Raw genomic sequence first — 21,652 nt, 5'->3', positions numbered from 1 at the left:
AGCTTTTCTGGAAAAAAAAAAGTATGCATGCACATACACTTGTAGGTTTGTACATTTTACCGATATAGAGGATGGGTAGTATGCAGTTTACAAATAATAAAATACATAGCCCTCTTTGTTGTCAATTCTGTTGTTTCACAGTTGTTTCACCAGTTGTTTCACAGATTGCTTTCCTTGATTTTTGCTGAACTTTTTTATCTGTAGTCAGTTTATGAGTGTAGTTCTGACATGAATGTTGATTGATAGCTTTGTTTATGTAATGTTGAATGACACAAAAGTTTTCAAATACTGGAAGGCTATTTCCTTTTTCGTTTGTTATTCTTAATGTAATGACTACAGGCATGACACACTTTTAAATTTAATCTGCATTATTAACATTTTCGCCATCACTTTCTTAAATCTAAACCCCAGGGGTTGGCCAACTATTTCTGTAAAGGGCCAGGTGGTAAATATTTTGAGCCATAGAGTCTGTCACAACTCTGCCTTTATTTATAGCACAGAAGCAGCCATAGACAATATAGAAATGGATTGTTATAATTGTGTTCTGATAAAACTTTATTTATATAGCTAAGTTTATGTTGTTTCATCTTGATTAAAAAAAATAAAAAATGAAAAAACCCTTTTATTTAAAAAAACAGACATTGGACTGAGTATGGCCCAGGAGTGAATGAAGCCCTAATTTTTAGCATTTGCCAATTTTGGTGGTGGAAATACTTCCACCGTGGCTGGTTCCCATGTCATTCCATGACAATACCACACGTGGAGTTGGGAAGAGATGCCTCCGTAGCACACCATTTACCTAGACAATAGTAGCGGGGCAAAATAAGTAGGAAGTGATGAGTTGTGAGTATTTCATTGCCTTTGTTTTCAGTACGACTTGTTGTGAACTGCTATGATTGCATTTTTTATAGTGGCTGTGTTTAACAGCCGGTCCCTAAGATTCCTGAAAGTTTCACCCCAGGCTCTCATGGGTTGATGTGAGCTGGCTCCAGCACAGTCCTGGGTAGAGTCCCTCCTCCTAGCCAGTGTGGACCCTGGCTGCAGGCCACAGGCTCTTTGTCCAAGATGGCATCACTGCCTTTGCAGCCAGCTGCCGGCATGGTTCTCTTGGTTTGGAGGCTGTGGTGGGAGCCCCTCAGGGGCATGCGGTGAGCCAACTGCCTGAAGGTGGGGTGGGGCCAGAACTCTCCAGATTCTGCTCCGGTTCTGATTCTCTCTGCCTCTGGGGCTGAGGTGCCCACTTCTCTGGGCCCAGAGGTCAGGGAAGGATTTCCTGTAACATGCCGTGTGGTTATTTTTTCATAGTTTTTGGAACACTCACATTGTCCTGTTTGCCTGTCTGCTGTCTGCCTTCCCTGACATGCGTGGAAGTCCCACAAGCTCTGTCTGCTCCGACTTTCTCCTTCCTCACCATGTGTGCGATATGTTTTTATTTTCCCCGTAAATAGATCACTGCTGAATGAATGCTCATGTCTGTTCTCTGCTGGCTGCAGCAGTTGGCAGTGCGCAGTCCAGATTGGTTTGGGCTCCTGCTCCAAGGTTTTCCTGATGTTAGAGACAAGCGTTCCTTCTCGGTGTGTGAAGGGTGCCCTCCCCATTGGAAAGGAGCAGCTCCATCTTCTGGCTACTTTCTCCCACATCAAGAAACCACTGTTGGCTAACCTCACCACTGGGCCATGAAAGTTGCTCTAGGTTTCAGCGTGTCTAATGCTGTGTTTGTTTCCACTCCCTCAAAAAAGGAAAGAGTGAAACCTAAACCCAGTGCATCTTGAGACTGCTGTGTGCAGAGGGCGTGGGCCTCGTTGACAGGGCCAGACAGCTTCAGAGTCCAGAGGCTCAGTGGGCTCTCCCCTGCTGGTCGCAGTGCACGCCCGCATCCCTGTTTTACAGAGAGTCGCACTGCCACATCAGTGAGCGGGATTGGCCCAGCCTGCAAACTGTGTCATTCCTAATTAGATGAAGGTGTTTGTGCTTTTGGGGACCCAGTTCCAAAGCCATTACAGCCCTGGTCTTGTAGGGAGGAGAGCGATAGCAGCTCCAGAGAAACCAGTCCACTGCAGTATCCAGACGTGCCCACGCCCAGGCGGGCCCAGGCCTGTAGAGCCCCGGTGACCCCCCTAAGGATGAGGTGGAGTCACCTGTGTGCTCTGTCAAGCTGCCTGGGAGGCTGGTGATCTGACACCCATCCCTTTGCAGGGAGATGGAAGTGAAGAAGTGTGTATGTGAGTCAGCTGAGTAAAGGAGGAGGAAAGCTGGCCCCACTGAATGACAGATTTGCTAAGGGTTGGATAAGAAGACAAATGTGAAAGGTGCTTTGTTACCAAGAGCCCCGTGCAGCCTTCAGCTGTTTCTTTCCTAGGGGCTTTCATTGGCAGGATGAGCCCTGTAGCTCCCTCCCTCCCAGCACTGTGGAATCTGGGCTGACCCCTTCTTCTGTCCCACCGGGGTTTCCCCGCCCACTGCTCCTCTGAGCCTCTTACCTGTCTGGTAGTGGCTGCCTGGCACCAGCATGGAGACTCCACTCCTGGGCTGCCTCGGCAACTTGGAGGTGCCATCTCTCGGCTGGGTGCCCCACGCCAGTCCCTTCTGCAGCTGCTCTCGCTATCTCGGGGGGATGTGTGGACATGGACTACAGGTGGGTGCTGGCAAAGACCAGTGGAATTTCCTGGGCCGCCTCCTTTGGAGGCAGCCTCCTGGGTCTCTTTTATATCCACGTCTTCTTTTTATTCTCCCTGCAGAACCCCAGGGCTTCGCCCAAGTCCTGCTCATGCTGTTGTCTCACACTCTACATGGGCTGTGTCACTTTGGGCAGGAATTTTGTTTTTGCATCTCCGTTTCTGAATCTGTAAAATGCTCTATGCCAGTGCAGCTCTGGGACTTGTGGGACTGTGCCCTTATGGTGGTGGCACCGTGTGGAGCCTTCAGTAGACACAGGAGGCAGTGGTGGATGGTGTGTCAGGAGGCCCAGCTGTGATTCCTTCCCTGTCCCTACAGCCAGAGCGACTGTATTTCTTATCCTCCACACCAGGACACTTTTAGAGGGAATGAGGCACTATTAAAAGTTACACTGGACTACAGGTGTAAATATGTATTCTGGCAAACCAGGTCTAGGGTCACCTTCCACACTCTGCTGTCTCTGTTTGAAAGCTGCTGTCCTTATGTGCAGTCCCTGCAGATCCAGAAAATCCCCTCTGCAGAACCGGCTCTGGTGACTCACAGCCCCCCGCACCTCCCCAGCCTGCACATCCAGGTGTGGCCTGTGTTCTTGGGCCTTCCTTCGCCCCATCCTCTGCCTAAAATGTTGTGTTTTCCTTTCTTTTTATTGATCTGTCAGTACACAAGCAATAAATACATTTTTCTTTTTAAAATGTTAGGTGTTTGAGTTATAGCTGAGGCCACTTTGGCCTCTGTCACTGATGCAGTTTTTCCTGTCACTGTGGAGGGGACCACTGTCCTGAGTCTGGAGTACGTCTTTGTGTGTCGAGATACATCCTAGAACACCATACGTGGTTTTTAAATAAACGCTGGCGCGCAAGTCTGTCATTTTGAAGGCAGCTCATTTCTCTCAGCACGTCCTGGCTCTCTGTCTTTGTTACATACGAGTATAATTCATTCCTTTAACTGCAGCGTAATATTCTGTGATCGTATCTGTTTCATTGTCAGGGAGCTGGCTCCCAGAATTTATTAATAAAACAGTGCTATTTGAATATTTTTGTGCATACCTCCACTGAGTCTGTCGGACAGTAAAAGCGAGGAGTGCTGGCTTTCACCATGGCAGAAGTGGCGGGGCATCTTCTGTGGGGGCCCTCCATGGGCAGGGCAGACCCAGCATCCTCCTCCTTTGCTGTGCTCCGAGCTGGTGCTGAGGGGGTGGGCAATGGGGAGAGGCAGCCTCCTGCACTAGCACAGGGCCCTGTGAGCACTGCCCGGAGCCTGCTGGGCCTGAGACCCTCCCTGAAGCCTTGTCACCCCTCCTCCCTACTCACTTTTTCTAAAGCCAGGGTTAGGTGCCATAGGGCAGATGAGGGCAGAGCTGGCATTGGCTCTAGGAGGCAGGCTGGGCGGGGCCCGAGGCCATGTCTGTCCCTGACACACAAAAGCAGCCAATGTAGGGCCTCGCTGTTTATCCACCTGGAGACTGCTGAAGTCTGTTGCCCTGGATCTTCTGTAGCTTCCCTCAGATGTCACTAGCATTCAGGAAAGCCTTCAAGCACTCAGGAGCACACCTGGTTTAGCAGGAGTCCGGAGAGGCGGTGACTGCATTGATTCCCACTGCGCAGATCAGGACCCCCAGCTGGCCAGCACTTGAACCATGTGCTGGGCAGATTCTCACACAATCCCACGGGAATGCGATTGCTCCCCCACCCCCACCCCCTGCCCTCCGGGGGGGGGGGGTGATGACCTTACAGCAGAAGGCTCTGCGTTCCGTGCCTGCTTCTTCACTCCTTCAGCTGCCCCATCCAGTTGCATATGCGGCACTAGTCAGCCACAGTGCTCTGTGAGCATGAACAGGGTGACAGGGTGTAGTGGCTCAGTACAGAAGAGGAGCAGAGGAATGCCGGGGGTGAGGAGGGTGGGGTGAACTAGAGGGAGGGCAGTGCAGGCAGAAGGACTTCCCAGGAGCTCAGGTGTGCTGATGCTGCTTTCACTAGCGCCCCAGAGCTGTTTCTGAACAGAGCGTGGAAAGATTGCTGGTGGAGCTGTGGGTGGGCTGGGCTGGGAGATGTGGCATTCAGGTGTGGCAGCTGGTGCCCCAGCCCGGGCGGGAAGAGAGAAGCTGTGTGCCAGCCTTGGCAGCTGTCTGTTCAGACATGGTTGAGGGGAGGGGATGATTGGGGATGGCACTGGGTCCCAGATGTTACGTTGGGTGCGAGGGAGATCGCGTACCTCTGCTCGCCTCTGGGCACTCAGGATATGAGGAGTGAGGTGTGTCCCTTTCAGTCACATTTTAATGTTTCTGGGGTCAGGCCATGTTTTCCAGTTGGTACCATTTGTCTCTTAGTGGTTGGTGATACACCGGTGCATCTCAGGGTAGGTGAAACGTGCTGACCCATGAGCAGTCCGTGCTCAGAACCTCGGTAAGTGATCGAGCTACAGTGCCACAGGAGCTCCCTGGCATCCAGCTGCAGGCCCTCCCTTCCTGCCCTGACCCTCTCTTCAGATAAGCCCCAAGCCCCTGGGTCCTGCCTCACTGTCCCCTTCATCTCACATCCTCCCCATCTTGCCTGTCACCATCTCACTCCAGGGGGCTGGCCTGCACCTACAGATTTTCTCTCTGCTTCAGCTCTGAGCTCTCTGCCAGACGGCCTGATCCAGCGATTTAAAACTGCAGTCGGTTCTGACCGTTTTGCTCCCTGCTCGGAGCATGGGCTGGGTCCATTATGTGACCTGCCGTGGCCCCCCTCTCGTTCCCATTTGGTGTTCTCTGTGCTGTGCTACTGTGTGCCCCTGGCCCTTTGCTCCCAACTTGACGAGCCCTCACCTTCCTGGTCTGGCCTACAGACTGCGGTGCACTCTTCAGGTCTCCTCAGAGAGCCCCTCTTCCATCCTGCTCCTTGGAGGCCTCAGAATACCCTGGGCGCCCCGCAGCCCCGCCTGCGCACTGGCCCTGCCACACCGGGAGTGCCTTCAAGGCCGCGCTGTGCTTTATCTGTGTCTTTCTGGGAGAGGCCGTGGAGCCTGTGGTGAAGAGCCGGGTTTTGGTTGCGGAGCTGCTGGGGCCCCAAACCCAGCTGTGTGACCTCAGGCGGAATAGGTAACCTTGTTGTGCCTTAACTTCCTCTTTGTGAAAAGGGACTGACAGAGCCTGACCCATTTGGATAATAATTTATAGAGCTATGTGTAAGAATTTGTTTTCTTTCTTTCTTTCTTTTTTTTTTTTACTTTTAATTTTAATTTTTTCGTGTGTAATAAGAATTTCTTAATCAAGTAGTGCCTAATTTGCCTTATTGAGGCCCTTCATAGTACATCTTCCAGGCAAAGCTCCCACTGTAAGCAGCGCCTGCCTGTAGGCTTATCATTGGGAGTGACAGACTGGCTGGGGGGAAGGGGACCCAGAGACTGCCTCATGCTTGGTGGGGGAGCATTATCAGAGTTGCAGTGAGAAGGAGGCCTTGGAAGCAAGAAACCTGGGGAGCTGATCAGGGTTTAAAAAGCTGGGCCAAGACTTCTTGACAGAAGAAGGGCCTCTGGGGTCTGGTGGGTGGGTGTTTGGGGGGGCATGTGTGGTTCTGAGTGTTTGTGTGTCTCAGAGTCTTGGTCAGACACTCAGAGAGGCAGGGCCCCCTTTGGGTGTTGTTGGCAGATGTGCTGTTAGAGGAACTCAGGTTAGGGGAGTGGGACGTTGCTGGGTATAACCAAAGAGGATAGGCCAGGCTCCCCCTGCACCCCAGTGCTCATAGGTCCACCTGCTCTGAGCTCTGGGTTAAAGAAGTTGTTAGGCCAGATCCAGTTTCAGGAGCAGGGGACATTGGTCAGTGATCAGCAAAGGGGAGGTAGGGTGTATCTGCTATTCCTTCCCTCAGCCTGGTTGGAATCCACTGTTATGCCAAGAGGGAGGCAGAAGCAGCACTGGTGCCCCTTTGGCAAGTGGTGGTTAGTGCCCTTTGGTGGAGAGACTCCCTCATAGGGCCCCAGGACGTGGGTTTTGCACACAGTGCAGTTAGTTCTCAGAGCACCTGTGAGCTGGATGGCACTGTCCCCGCAGGGCACAGATGCGGCCTGGAGCGACTGGCCCTGCCCCATGGCAGGGTGCTACAGCAGAACCCCAGTTCCAGCCCAAGACTGAGAGGGGGAAGGGGGCAGTGCCAGCAACATGTTGGTGAGGCTTTGGACACGGATGGGCAGTAGGGACTTCAGCCAGGGGACTCAGATGTGCTCAGAACACTCTTCGGTGGTGGTGGGAACTGCAACTCATTCCCCTTTACCGCACGCCCTTGAGGGCACCCCAGCTTCTACAAGGCAGGCTGAGCTTGGTGTTCCCAAACCAATGTCTGGCCCAGTAGGCTTCTTCCTGCCTCTTTCTCCTGGCCTCGCAGTCCCCCTTATCTCCCCCTATTCTGTGTCTGTGTATGCCTATGGCTCTGCACCCCCCACCGCCCCATTCTTCCCTCCTGAGCCTCATGCTCATGAAAGACCTCTCTGCAGTGCCTTCCCCTGGAGCCCTGCTGGTACACTCGCCTATCTCCTCCACCAGGATGGGACTGTTCGAGCCAGGGCGGCTTGAGGACAGTTCCCACCCAGAATCTGGCACATAGCAGCCACTGAATGGAGATCAGATGAATGCCTCCCACGCCTGAGGAGGCCCCATCCAAAGTCCTAGTGAAACAGGGAGGACTGAGAAGATCCCCGATCAGGAGTTTGGCAGAAGCAGAAATGCAGCATTGTCCGAATGGTTCTTTTCTGGCTCTCCTCACCTTAATGGGTTCAGGGTTAGAAAAAGTGTTTAGTATGAGCATGGTCTTTCTCTTCCCTCCCCGGGCTGCTGCAGTCCCACTCTTCTGCTTCCGCAGGGCCTAGAGATACTTTGCATCATATTTCCAGTCTTTTTGTGGTATGTGTTGCATCTGTTTTCAGGACACAGAGACTCAAGCTCATCTGTGAGTTGATGAGGCCGCCAGTAAATAAAGCAGAGGCTGTGGGCTGGGGGGTCAGTATTGCCCGCCATGGAGAAGGGCTTTATGGGTTTGTTGAAGGTGAACATGTTTTATTTTGATAGCTGTGCATTTATTGTCGTGGTACTAGAAAAAATAAAACCTGCTTCCCAAAGCCCAGGTACTGTTGCTCAGGACAAGAGTGAAGTGGGAAAAGTGTAAAGGGCCGACCTTCAAGTGGCACTTGGAGCCCTGGCCTGACTAGTAATCTCTCTCCAGGGTTCTTCCTGCTGCAGGGTTCAGAGGGGCGCAGACCCCTTCCAGGAGCTCTCTAGGGATGTGTGTGGGGCTTCAGAAGTTTGAGTGGGACCCAGGATTTGGTATCAGTTGTTGTCGCAGTTGATGTACTATATTTTTCTATTGCCTTTGTTTGTTTACTGCAGTTGTTAAGATTTCTGTTCATCAACAGTGTCCCGAGTTTTCAGCTACTGCTCTACTATCTGATAGAAGTTCTATCTGATATGTTTGTCATCTTAGCACATTTTCTCCCTTCTAGTTAATCCTAATGCTTATTACAGATGATCAGCATAGCTTGGCAGGCCTGATGTGCCGGTGTCGGAAGTGATGTCATGTTCATCATTTGTGTTGAAGGTGGCCTGGGGGCTGCGGACCCATGGGGCTGCAGGGTGGCAAGCTAGGGGCCTAGCTCTGGAACAGCCCGGGAACCTGGGACTGTTGTGCCATGCAACTTGCATAATTCAGAAGGTATGCAGAGGATGCAAATTGTTGATGTGAATTCTCAGCGGTAACAAGTTTTGTGAATTTTACTTGCTGTGTTGGGAGAGAGAAAAACAAGGGTTCTAATGCGGGGTGTGCTGTCAGCGGGTGCTGCTGAGTTGATGAAGACTGTGAGGCAGGCAGGGCCCCCTCACCATTGTGTCCCCAGATCCCACGTGGGACCTAGATCAAAGGGGATAGATTGTGTTTGGATTGGCGTGGGTCTGGGACGGGCCTGGGGTCTGCTCGCTCCAAGGAGGCAGCTTGAAAACAGCCCCAGAAAGAGGCCATGTGGGGACACTGCAGGACCGTGGAGCAGACCAGGGCCGCAAGATCGCAGGTAGCCCGAGGGGTCAGGTGGGGGACGGCAGACCCGGCGGAGGCGGTTTCAGTGTGTTTTCTCTAGTGTTTTCCGTGTCACTTTTTGAAAGGGAACTCGTCCCAGTGCTTTCTTACGCAAGCTTGTCTTAGCTGGTTGATTCCAGTTTCTAATCATAAATATATGGACATTAAACAACAGTGGGAAGTCGACTTCTTGCTTCCAAAGAAATAGGTTGCTAAGACAGACTTTAAAAAGTAGAAAGGTTAGAGAATTTGTTACACCGGGATGCAGCATATAGGGTAGCAGCACCAGCGAGAGCTCTTGGTTTTGGAGTCAGCTGGGTGAGGTTCAGATCTTGCTTCACCTCATCTGGCCTTGGGCAAGTTCTTCTACTTCTCTGAGCCTCTGTCTCCTCATCTGTGGAATGAGCCTTCGAGGCTGCTCTGAATAGAGATTGTGGTCGCCAGCTGGCAGTGCTGGGCACAGAGACAGGCGTGGCGACTGGGGGTTGTCTTTCCAGCCTCTGGCTCACCTGGAGTATGCAGTTCCTAAAAGTACCCAGAGCTCCTGGACAATGGGGAGCCAGATGCTGCCACCATCTGGGTGATGTCTGGTGGACGTGCTCAAGGGCTCATGCTTGCTGTTTTCATGGGTCTGGGGGTGCTTGTTACCTCTGACACTCTCCATCATGTTGGCACAAAGGACCAGCCTCTGTGCGTGGTGTACCAGATGCAGATCGCGTGGTGGGTTTCCATCCTCTTGTGGGGTTTGAATCTGCATTGCCTTAGGCTGGTTCAGTTCATGGGCGGTTGTTTGCAAGTTTGGGCTTGTAGCATGGTGTGCCACACAAGGGTCATGGGCTGAGATGGTGGGTAGACAGGAAGGGACAGCGAGCTGTCATACCCTGTTCAGGGCCTCACTTTGCCCAAGACACCCAGTCTCTAGAAATCCCACACCAGATCCTGTTGGACGGGTACAAGAAGGTGATGTCAGGGTGGGCCGAGATCTACTCTTGTCACTTTGACTTCAAGCCTCCTGGCTTGTCCAGATTCCCAGGGATGTCCCCAGTTCTGTGCCATTGTGTCTGTGCAGGTATGTCATTGTCTACCTGGGTAGAGTAATAGTTTCATTGATAATGTGTCTGTCTCCCCAGCAGCTGGGGGGTGGGAGTCCAGTTCTCTATGTCTGTGCAAGGAGGTGGCTTTAGTGCCAGACCTGGAGGATTGCCTGCACTGGGTCCTCTTTCCTTCCCCTGCAGTCAGTCACATCTGGAGACACGCAGCCATACTCCGCAGAGTCAATGGATAGACGACGAGAGCAGGTTAACAGCCCTGACAGCCTGTGTGCTGCTTTGCCAGGCAGGTGGGCCCACATCTCTGGGACCCTTTACTTTCTTCCTCCCCTTGGTAGTGGGGTCATTGCAATGTGTAAGCTGAGAGTCAAAAACAGTTGGGACAATACCAGTTGGCATTGAAGTATTTGGACCCTTGGAACAAATTTTAATACCTGGGAGTTTATTCCTAAGGAAAAAAATGAGAGAAGGAAGTTGCATGCGTGAAGATGTTCGCTTGAACATTGATTACAGTAGGAGAACCCGGAAGGAGATGGTGTGTCCAGCATTTGGAGAAGGTCAAGGGAATTATGATGCATCGATGTAACATTGAGCTGTTGAACATGATCATTATAAAGATTATGTAGGAGAGGGGTGCCTGGGTGGCTCAGTGGGTTAAGCTGCTGCCTTCGGCTTAGGTGATGATCTCAGGGTCCTGGGACCGGGCCCCGCATCAGTCTCTCTGTTCAGCAGGGAGCCTGCTTCCTCCTCTCTCTCTGCCTGCTTCTCTGCCTACTTGTGATGTCTGTCTGTCAAATGAATAAATGAAATCTTAAAAAAAAAAAGTTATGTAGGAGGAAGGAAGGGTTAAATGAAAAGAGAAAATAGCATCTATAATACAGTTTCAACTGCATAATTGTCACTTGCTTGGGACAAGCATGGGAAAATCATTCACAGAAATGTTGCCATGGCGTGGGTCATGGGAGTGCCAGGGGCTCAGGGAGATAGTGCTGCAGTTTGGCCTTTGGGGTCAGACCTGAACCATGTTGGTGTCTACCTCTTGGGCTGTTGGGAGTTCAAGGACACACATGTGATGGGGACTCGGAAGGTGCTCTCAGAGGAGAGGAAAACCAAAGGGGTTGAGGAGACTGGACGTGAAGGGTTATGGAGCCATATGCAGGCAGGCTTATACAGCACCTGCCTCAGTTGGCTTAAAGAGGTGGGCTCAGGACCACTGTATCTGGGGCTTGAAATGAGAGTATAAAGAAGACACACAGGGGTTAGTGTGGGTGGGTTGGTTTGGAGGTGCAGTGCCTGCCATGAGGGAGGGTAGAGGGGGCTGGCTAATGGGCTTCCGGCTCCCCTGTTCCGCCCATGCCGCTGCTCCCAGAACCCAGCCTTGCAGGAGTAGGGTCCGTCGTGGGGCGGGGGCGTTGGCCAGTGGCCCATGGGCACGCTGAGTGCCTTGGAGATGCGGAAGAAAGCTGTCAGGTGGGTGCGTAGAGCCCGGATGCGGCACCTGGGCTTGCAGTGCAGATTTGGAGCTGCCTGAAGTGGGACTGTCCGGGAATCCCTGAGAAGTGGAGACGGAAGGAAAGGCTGTGGGGCTGGGGCTCGGGGATGGCGGGGTGGGGGGAGAGGAAGCTGCGGAGGGGCTGCCTGGAAGAACTGCTGTGAGAGATGAGAGGAGGCCAGGCTGACGGCTCCTCGGCTTTGGGCTTTGGTGACTGGTCACCCAAGCAGAGCCATTATGGTGCAGTGACATCCTTTTTAATGTTCTCGAAGGTTGTAGTAAAATCCTGTCTTCTGTTTCCTCCCTCTGCTTGCACTACTGCCTTTTTTCTTGCTGTGGCCGACTGTGTTTGGTTACCCAACAGTACGGTGAGGATGAAAAGGGGAAAAAACAGACTCAAGACCACACGTCAAAAAATAGGTTTAAGATATTGAGGAAGTAACATTAGCGAATGACATATAGATGGAAATCCAGTGAGAAGCGAAATCCTCTCTGTTCCCAGAGCTGCTCAGTGTTCTTTGCACGCATTTGAGACAAGGAAAAGCGGCCGCGGTGCTTCTGAGGAGCCCAGCGGGGACCCTACCTGCCTTGGACCTTGGTAAACAAGACCTTGAGACTCACTGCAGGGCTTTGCCATCCGACACTCAGCCGTGGGGCAGGCTCCTGGCCTTACGGTCGTTTTGCTGCCCCTTCCCTTCCTGTGAGAGGCAGGTAGTTTGGAGCGAGGCAGGAAGTGCCACAGGAGTGCACTCCAGCCCTGTGGGCCGCTGCTGGGTGGTGAGGCTTCCCCCTTTGAGGCCTCCAGCCGGGAAGGTTGGGAGGAAGCAGTTGATTTGGCTCCTGGTGGCAAGTGGCCTTGGTAGCTGTGGTGACTCTGAACTGTGCCCTCATCCTCCACCAGCAACCTTCCACTCATCTGCCATGCCATGCAAGGCTGCTACCTTGCAGATAATGCTGTCACTGCTGTCCCCAGTTACCACGGTGGATTGTGACATTTGGTTTCCATGTTCCTTTTATGTCTAGCTTTGCAAAAACCTCACGTGGCTTCTCTTCTCCTTCCTTATGTAGCCCTTTGCAGAATAATTTCAGGGTTGCCAAGAAGGTAAGTTGGAGAAAATATTTGTGGTTATAGTAACTTCCAGGTCACTGTATTGAAAATGAAAGACTCTCCCCAAAACCATTGAGTCCTGCTGAGCAAATATGTTTGCTGAAGGAGTAACAAAGTGTGCCCCACCAGCCACAGCCTCAGGGGACAAGAACAGCCAGCCTCCTGCTCTTGCCTTGGCTTTCCCTCTGCCTGCCACCCTCCCCCAAGCCCCTACCCCATTCCCAGACAATGGTGCCTTTTGCCCTGTTCTTTGTAGGATGTGTGAAGACCACTGAGAGTTCAGGAGGTGGGTGGCTAGTGCAGGTGACAGCCAGAAATGGGACAAGGCATGTTTGCTTTCTGGACACCCAACTTGGTGGCAGCAGATTCCGACTTGCCACAGAAAGAGACCTTCGAGATACATGGAATAAACATGATGCCTCTCAACCGAGGATAGTAGGACCTGGCAGTAGGTCGAGTGTGGATGGGTGGGAAGCTGCGGCAGAGGCTGTGCTGGTCGAGTCCTGTGAGGGGTTCAGCTGTGAGTGTGAGGTGTGTGTGAATTTTTATTTTAGTTGACTTGTGTTTTCAGAACTGAGGGTTTGGTGATGTTCTCACAGCTGCTAACTTTTTTTTTTTTAAGATGTTATTTATTTATTTGACAGATAGAGATCACAAGTAGGCAGAGAGGCAGGCGGAGAGAGAGGGGGAAGCAGGCTCCCTGCGGAGCAGAGAGCCTGATGTGAGGCTTGATCCCAGGACCTTGGGATCATGACCTGAGCCGAAGGCAGAGGCTTAACTCACGTAGCCACCCAGGCACCCCACGGCTGCTAACCTTTGAAACTGTTATGTTCCTCCAAGGCAGCGGTAGGGAAGGCAGTTGACTGGAACCTGGAAAGTGTCATCTCCCCTTAGAAACCGTCATGATATTATAATTGGTCATCAGCCCAGGCCACAGAAGCTACTTGCTCCTTGTTAGAGCTAAAACAGAATTATTTCAGAAACCCTGGCTTTGTGGTTTAGAAGAGGGAGGTACCTTTTGGGGTAGGAGCTCCGGGAGTGGATGAGGTCTGAGCGCTGGAGCGCTTGGGGGTGGTGGGGACTGCCACAGATTGTGGAGCTGGCGGTGACAGTTCCATGTGTCCTGTGGGGCGAGTGGGTATGGTTTGCTGCTTTGGGGCTCCTGTTTGGAAGGGGCATGTGTGGTAGGATTTGCTGATGTTCGCTGAGGGGGACTCCCTGTGCACAGGGGTCTGCGGCCCCCCAGCCTACCCTTGCCGCATGCCATCGTCTCTGACAACGGGCCCCCCTGCTGGCTGGTGGTGACACGTTCCCTCCTCCCCTCAGCCTGTCCATTCACTGTCCTTCCATTCTGTGTGGTTCATCTGGACCCTGTCACACTACTTCGGGGCAGGGCTGTCTCTGGGGTTGGCATGGGATGTGCCAGGTGGGCTCTGTGGATTCTGCAGCCCACCACAGGTACAGTGACCTGTCTGGCCTGCAGATATGGAAATGTGGGCATATCACATCCTTGTCCAAATTTAGGGTTGTCAGGATTGGAAGAGTGCTCTGCTCTGGAAAGCACAATGCCAGTGGTGTCAGTGGCATTACTGTTGGGAGAACCTGAATGGGCTGGGCATGAGGTGCCAAGCAGAACCTTCTGCCTTGGGAAGGATGGTTCTGTCCACTCTCTCTCTGTGCGTGAATCTTCTCAGGGGCTTGTTCAAATGCATCTCTGGTCTGGGAGGGCTGGGCTGGACCCAGATTGTGCCCATCCAACACAGCTCCAGTGACACCAGGGCTACTGAGCCCCAGGCCACACTTGAGAGTAGTAAGGGTCTAGCTCAGCTTTCTGGAGGGCAAGTCAGGATTTCAGACATTCAGTCACAGGAGCTTACGTCCAGCTGGCGAAAATATGCAGAGCTAGGAGGGAAAAGCAGCTCTCAGACGCGTGGAGGCTGTTTTCCTGTCAGGAGGGTGGGTGCACGCTATTGCTCACAAAGATTTTCTTTAGATGTTTGTGGCCACTGGCCTTTCTCTCATGCGAACATGGGAAGTTGGCTCCCTCTCTTGGGTCTCCAGTAGAAGTATGACAGCCCCCTGAGGGCAAGCTGAGGAGGGCACAGGCCTTCACGTTCTGCCTTCGGCGGCTGGAGAGCCTTTATTCCACAGCCTCGGAGACCCAGTTACCCAGCTTCAGCTGCGGCGTGTCTTCCCGGGGGCTGGGCCCGGCTCAAAGCCGCAGATTACCTGTTGCAAGCCACACTTGGGGTGCGCAGTCTTTTGGATGCACAGGTGTTTGTGGGGACGTGTAGAATGTCCCAGAAAGAAAAGCAGGTGTTTGTTGGTGCCTGCCGGAGCTATTACGTGCAACATTGAATTTGTTGTTCCGTCTTTATGATACTGCTGGGATGCCCAGGCACGACTGTACTCTTCATTTTACTGAGGGGAGAAAGAACTTTCGGTGTCATCCTCTGCTCCCAGGAGGGCTGAGCCCAGGTGAGGGTCTGATGCCTCCTCTGCAACAAAGAAGTGTTCTAATCCCTGAGTACCAGCCCTTCCTTCCTGGGCTCTTGTCGCATGTGCACGTGTGGTCGGCCCCACACTTGTTTACAGCTCTGGTTTAATCAACATGGAGTAAGCTACACACAAGAAAGTGTACAGTGAGAGACCCTCACCAGAGTCAGGCTAGTAAACATACCTGTCATTTCCAGAAGTTTCTTTTTGCCCCTCTGTAATCTTCCCTCCGGGCCTATCCCAGTCCCCAGGCAACTGCTGATCTGCTTTCTGTCACTGTAGAATTTGCTTGTCTTTTCTAGAATTTTGTGAAATCACGCACTATGTACTGTTTTTTTGTTTTATTTTGGTCTGGGCTCTTCTTTCATTATTTCATTATTTTCAGATTTCATGCATGTTTTGTGTATCAGTAGTTCATTCTTCTTTGTTGCTGAGTTTCAGTTCCATTTCATGGATATACTATGATACTATGATAGACTATGATTCATTTATCGACCCATGTGTTGATGGACTTTCAGGTTAAGAATCTGCCAAAATGGTCTTCCAAGGTGATTATACTGTGTTATATTCCCATCAGCAGTGAATGAGAATTCCCTTTGCTCCACATCTTGGCTGGCACTTGGTATGGTCAGTCTTTTTAATTTTGGCCATTTAAATAGGTATGTAGTGATATTTCATGTTGGTTGTAAGCATTTTCCTAGTGACTAATAATGCTCTGCATCTCTTGATGTGTTTATTTGCTGTGCTTCTCTCTTCTTTGATGAAAGATTTGAATATCCTTCAGACCATTTTCCCCATTATTTTCCCTTGGATTCCTTGCCTCATCATTGAGTTGAAGAGTTTTTTAATGTATTCTCGATGCAAGTCCATTCTTAGATATATGATTCATATATATTTTCTTTCTGTCTGTGGCTTGCCTTTTTTTCCCTTAAGTGTCATGTTTTAAAGAGCAAAGATTTTCAATTTTGATGAAATCCAATTTTATGTTTTCTCTAAATTTTGTTCTTTTTCTCTCCTGTTTTTAGTCTTTCCCAAACTCAAGGTCACTAAGATTTTCTTCTTCTAGATGGTCTATAGTTTTAATTAATTCTTACATTTAGGTTGATGATCCATCTGGTGTTAATATTTGCGTATTTTGTGAGGCAGAGGTCAAGGAGTTTGTTTCTCGTTGTTTGCATATGGCTGTCCAATTATTCTAGCACTATTTGTTGAAAGATTATTCATTCCTGATTGAATTGCCTTAACACCTTTAAGAATCAGTTGACCATGAATGTGTGGATCTGTTAATGGACTCTCTTCTATTCCATTGATCTGTTTGTCTGTCTTTATTCTAGTACCAGATTGTCTTGATTATAACCTTCTGGTTTTCTTTTTTTCCAAGTTTGTTGGCTATTCTAGGGCCTATGTGTGACTCCATAAACATTTTAAAATCAACTTGTCAATTTCTCTGAAAGAACCTGCCAGAATTTTCATTGGGATTGCTCTGAAGCTATATAGATCAGTCTGGGGGAGAAACTTAACACTATTATTGACTCTTCCAGTCCATTTATTCGGCATATCTCTCCATTAATTGATGCCTCTTTTAATTTTTCTCAGCCATGTTTTGCACTTTTCAGTGTTGCACATTTCATTGTTGAACTTTTCATGTCTTTTGTCAAACGTATCCCTAAGTACTTAATATTTTTAATTGCTATTATAAATTGAATTTTTTTTTAAATTTCATTTTCTAAATGTTTGTTGCCTGCATATGGAAATAGTCAGATTTCCAAAGAGCTTATATCCTGCCACCTTGCTGAACTCATTTATTCTGGTAGCTATTTTTTTAATAGGCGTTATATGATTTTCCACAGGGACTATACTGTTATTTGTGAATACAGTTTTACTTCCTTTTTTCCAATCTGGATGCCCCATGCCCACCTTTTTCTTGCCTTATAGCATTGGCTGGAGCCTCCTGACAAGACTGAATAGAAGTGGTAAGCACCTTTCTGGCACCTGTGAGGGGAAACATGGAACCATTCACCATCAAGTATGATGTCAGCTGTGGGCATTGTTGAAGCACTTACCAGGCCAAGGAGGTTCTCTTCTATTCCTAGTTTGCTGAAAGTTTTTATCAGGAAGGAATGCCCAGTTCTGTCAGACATTTTTTCTCTATCTTTTGGAACAATCATAAGGCTTTTTTCATTTTCAGCCCTCATAATAAGATAAATTACATTGATTTTCAAATGTTATCTTTCTCCCCCACTTTAATTTCTAGTCTCCTTTTCTTATGATAGCTTCTTTCCTGGGTTAGGCATGAAGACTTTCCTTATTCTAATTGTTCTGTTGCCCTCCTTCAAGCCAACTGTTTCTGCCCAGGTCTTGTTAAAGGCCTGTTGCGTGGAGTCAGGCATGGGCTGACTGTGCAAGATTAGCAGCTTAGGTCAGTAGTGAACCTGTGGCCAGATGTTTAATGGGTGCCCTGGTTTCCATGCTGGAGAAACAGCAAAATACCTACTCTGGGGGTCTGTAGTCTCAGAAGAAACTATGGTATGATAAGGGACAGATGCCCAGCACAGTGCTGGCCAGGCAGTGGGTGCTGCCTGCCTGCCTCTCCAGTAAGTTTAGAGCTTACGTCTTCTTGAGGACACTGAGCTGTTGAGCTCATTTTCCTTGGAAGCTACAGAGCACCCATCTCCTCCCAGACCTGACAGGGTAGGAGTGTGTGGGCATGTTGCCCTGTGAGCTTTGAAGCACAGCGCGTGCTGCTTGTCTAGGAGGTAGCACAGCCCTCTCTGTGGGACCCTCGGAGGGTCTGCGCCACTGTGTGGGAGCTGCAGTGCCTTACCACTGTCTCGTCCTCTTCAACCCCAGTGGCTCTGGCATCTGTTTCTGGGACAGGATGGCTTCATCCAGAAAAGTGCACAAGTTGTGAGTGTTACATTTCATGGAATGCTTACGAAGTGAACGTGCCTGAGTGCCCCCCCCCCCGGCAAGGAATAGAGCATTTCCCCAGAAGCTGCTCTTGCTCCCTCTCCTAGCAACTTGCCACCCCCAGTTTGCCCTGACTTCAGTCACCACTGAGAAGTCTGACCTGATTGTGAGCTTTTGCTCCAATACAGAATGTATTCTTTAGTGCCTGGCTTTTTCACCAGGTGCTGTTTTGAGATTTATCTCTGATGTTGTGTTCATTCCATGCTGAATGGATAGAGCATGATTTAGTCACCCATGATGCTGGTGATGGCCTTTCAGGTGGTTTTTAGTTGGCACTGTTCTGTATATGTTCTCCATGCACGGGTGTTTGTGTGACTGTTGTTATATACCTCAGAGTGGAGTTGTTGGGTTGTGGGGTATGAGTATCCATCCTTATACGACGTTTGACACAGAATGTACAGACACTCCTTCCTGTTCTGTGAATGTGTCCTTGGTTCTCTCCACGGCAGCCCCCATTACAGGAATGCCCACTGAGAAAGTCCCTGTGCCCACTGTGGTTCCTCCAGCTCCACACACAGCCCTTGAATTGCAGGGCAGCAGGTGAGGGGAGCAGTGGCCTCAGGCCTGATCCCTCCCAGGCGTAGGAGGCGACTCCTTTCTGGGCGCTTACTGTGTGCCAGGCAGCATTCTGGGTGTCCCTGTGTGTCTCTTGTTCCCCTTGCAGGAGCCTTTAGGAAGCCTCTGTCATCCTCCCACTTAGTGGCCGAGGGAACGGTTGAATGGGCTGGGTGGGTGGGCTCCGAGCCATCTGCCGATCTCTGGAGCTTTAGGCCCTGGAACACTCGGTATGGAGATCATGGCCCAGCAGAAGGCCTTCACCCTGTGTAGGACAGGCATACCCATCCTTAACTATGTTTAGGGCCTGGTGAATTTGTCTCTCAGGTTCCTATTTAAAAAAAGAGACAAGAGTTCCTTGATACTTTGAACCCTGAGACTTGCCAAATGACTGCGGCCCCCACCTAGGTTCTGGCAGTTCTCTTGCTCTTTTCATGTCCACCCAACTCAGAAGGGATGTGGTGACCCCGTGGGAGTGCTCAGGAAAGTGAGGGCTGCCAGACCCTGCATGTCGTTTACCTGTCAGTAACATACTCTTGCTGCTTATCAGGGGCATCCTGGATTTTACCCCGTGTCGCATGGCAGCCTCGGGAGTGGGGCCAATTCTCGGCTTGAGTTCCCTCCGAGAAGGGGTGTGTCTTTGGTTCCGTACCCTGTAATCCTCTTCTAAAAGAGCTTTCTGGATGTTGCCATGGTTCTGGGCTCCTTGCACCAGGGTTCCTGGCAGCTCAGCTGAGCCTCAGTTTTGGTGTACCCCCTGTATTGTGTCTGTCCTTGCCTCTGGCCGCTTCCACCCATCCCTCAGGACTGGGCCATACATGCCTTCCCGTGTACTCCAGGCCTTCAGTAGGTGCTCAGAAAGCATTTGGTGACTTGTTGAGGGGAATTCTGGATTATCCTTGGCTCCCAGGACCTTACAGCAGCGCAGGTTGGCGGACTGGAGGCTGGCTCCATGCTGGGCACTGCACTGCCTCAAAGGTTCTTAGTGACCACAGAGCAGGCTGCTGGTGAACTTGCAGCGCCCACCTGACCTGGCCCCCATGGGCACAGAGTCTCTCAAGATGGTGGTCAGCGTGCTATTCAGGATCTACAGAGATGATCTGTGGTTTTCCCAACATTCTGCCTGGGCTTCCCCTCTCTTGGAGGAGGAACTGGGCTGATCAGTGGCTGGTCTTGCTTAAGTCTTAGTTGGACAGCATTAGAGGGCTAGGTTGGGCCCTACTGTTTCTTTGACAGGTCCACTTCCTGGCCCTTCTCTGTCCAGCCCCATCACTGGGTGTTTGACTTGGGGGCACAGGAATGCACTGTCACCTCTGTATTTTACTTCACAGTCCCTCAGAGGTTGGTCCCTATCAGTTCCTAAAAAGCTGGCCGGTTCTCACTTTGGATTGCCCATATTCTGCATGCATGTGGGTCAAGCACTGTGTGTGCCCCTCCCGTCGGCATTGGGCCCTTCTGTCTTGCACAGCTGGTATTCTTACTGGCTGTTCTACAGGAGTGTGAGGATGGGAGGGGGAAACCCTGACCTGACCATGAGTGCTGTCATCAGATGCTCTGCTAGCCAACCCTTCTGTGAGCATGTATGGCAGAAAGAAAATGCTCTGCTCGGCTTTCTGACTTTCTAGTTGTATCAGTGCAGGAATGAACCAGCTCACAGATGACATATTGAGAGCTCTTGTGCTCTCAGAAGGGGCCAGATTATAATGAGAATTGTGTGTGTGCTGTTGACCTGATTCAGAGGTCAGGAAAGTTTAAGTACATAGTTTTGTTGGGAAGAGCTGCTGCGATAAAAAGCAGGAGGGGGAGAGGGACAGTTTGGGAGCTGGGGATGCAGGGAGAGTGCTGCCTCTCTTCCCCTCTCCCATGTTCCTCTCCTCCATGTCCCCCTCCCTATCTGTTAGCCTCTTGGTGACAAGCTGGATGGATGGCTGCCTCACTGCTCGCTTGTACTGCTTCTGTTTGCATGCTGATGGGGAGCTCCAGCTGCTGCTGTGGGATATAGGCCCTGCTCTGCCTGCTCCCGGGGCTCAGGCTGGGGTTTCCGTCCCCTGGGCCGAGTTGCAGCTGCAGTTACGTCCTCTAGCTGGCCCCAGGTGCTCTGTGGGCTGTGAGTGTGACAGGGCCATGCAGGCAGTGGCCATGCTCCAGTTGTGGACGCTCCAAGGGAGCATATGGGCCCCTCTGATGAGGAAGTGCTTTTGTGCTTTTGCAAGTGGCGAGCTTGGCGGCTGCAGCTGGGACATGGCGCTGCTGCCCGCCTCCTCCCCGCCGCTGCCCGCCTCCTCCCCGCCAGCTGTGTCATTCTCCCTCTAAGAAGCCATGTATGAGTGAGATTTCACCCTGTGGGTGTGAGACTCCCACTGGGGTCCTGGCAGCGGAAGGCACCTTGGCCAGGCCGAGTGCAGACAACCTGAGGGAGCTTCCTCTTGCTCCTTCCTGGCTGTAGAACCAGCCAGAGCAGAGCAGGGCCAGGAGGATGCACCTTCCAGAGCCAAGAGGGAGGCTCAAGACACACTGACCTCTCGGGGAGATGAGGGGACACGGGCTGGGCTCAGCTAGGATCGCTGGGGGAAGCAGGGGCTGCCATCTCTTGTGCCATCTTGCGGCAGAGCAGGTTGAGCCAGAGAAAGAATGGCGCCCACCTGGGAACACATGTGCCGCTCATCAGAGGCAGGGAGACTTTCGGGGTGCGCCGCCGCTGCTGTTGCTGTTTACCCAGTGGCCTCTTGCTTAGGGCGAGTGCTGGGTGGGCCGAAGCCCCCGCTGTAGTGGGTATGTGTGTGGGTCTCCCTAGCTCGAGGTTGCCCTGGAGGGAAGGGAGAGGCAGCCCAGCGATCTGGGCACAAAGCCACGGGCCCTCTGTGGCTTCAAGAAACTCTATAACCTGTGCACTTACCTGCCGCGGCAGGTCAGGGAGAGTATGTGGGCGGGGTGCCAGCATCACCAGCCGGGCTGCATCTCGGTGCCCTCCCTCACCCCACCTGGTAAAGGACCAGCTGGACTGTGTGTGATGAGCAGACCTGTGCCAGGCTAATGTAAGACTGTACTCTGCCACCTTCTAGCTGTGTGCTGAGCCCTGGATCCCCATGACCTTCCTAGACCCTCGGTTTCCTCACCTGTAAAGTGGGCTTGCAAGGACAAAAAGCTAGACAGCTTGGCCCCTGGAGGAAGTCAACAGGTGGTGATCCTGTGAGAGTCAGGCTGCGGTGGGCCTGCCCCAGCTCACTGACTGTGGGCCCCACCAGTGCTCAGACCTCAAGGAGCACTG

General features: G+C 51.4%; 1 protein-coding gene across 4 annotated transcripts in view; it reads left to right on the top strand.

Annotated features, from left to right (window-relative positions):
* MED26 (mediator complex subunit 26) overlaps positions 1 to 21,652 on the top strand; it is a 52,312-nt gene that overhangs the window by 17,398 nt on the left and 13,262 nt on the right. Inside the window, exon 1 of one of the 4 annotated variants that reach the window (XM_032867560.1) lies at positions 12,256 to 12,357. The exons of 2 other annotated variants lie outside the window; for them this stretch is intronic. In XM_032867560.1, the coding sequence (XP_032723451.1) occupies positions 12,271 to 12,357 (87 nt within the window). In that variant the 5' untranslated portion in view covers positions 12,256 to 12,270. Of the gene's footprint in view, positions 1 to 12,255; positions 12,358 to 16,747; positions 16,833 to 21,652 lie in introns of those variants that run through there. One more of the 4 variants, XM_032867563.1, reaches the window with a different exon arrangement.

The sequence above is a fragment of the Lontra canadensis genome, unplaced genomic scaffold, assembly GCF_010015895.1.
Source record: "Lontra canadensis isolate GAN:19392208 unplaced genomic scaffold, GSC_riverotter_1.0 scaffold35, whole genome shotgun sequence".
In the NCBI taxonomy this organism is placed as follows: domain Eukaryota; kingdom Metazoa; phylum Chordata; class Mammalia; order Carnivora; family Mustelidae; genus Lontra; species Lontra canadensis.
This window is presented reverse-complemented; position numbering and strand designations above follow the sequence as displayed.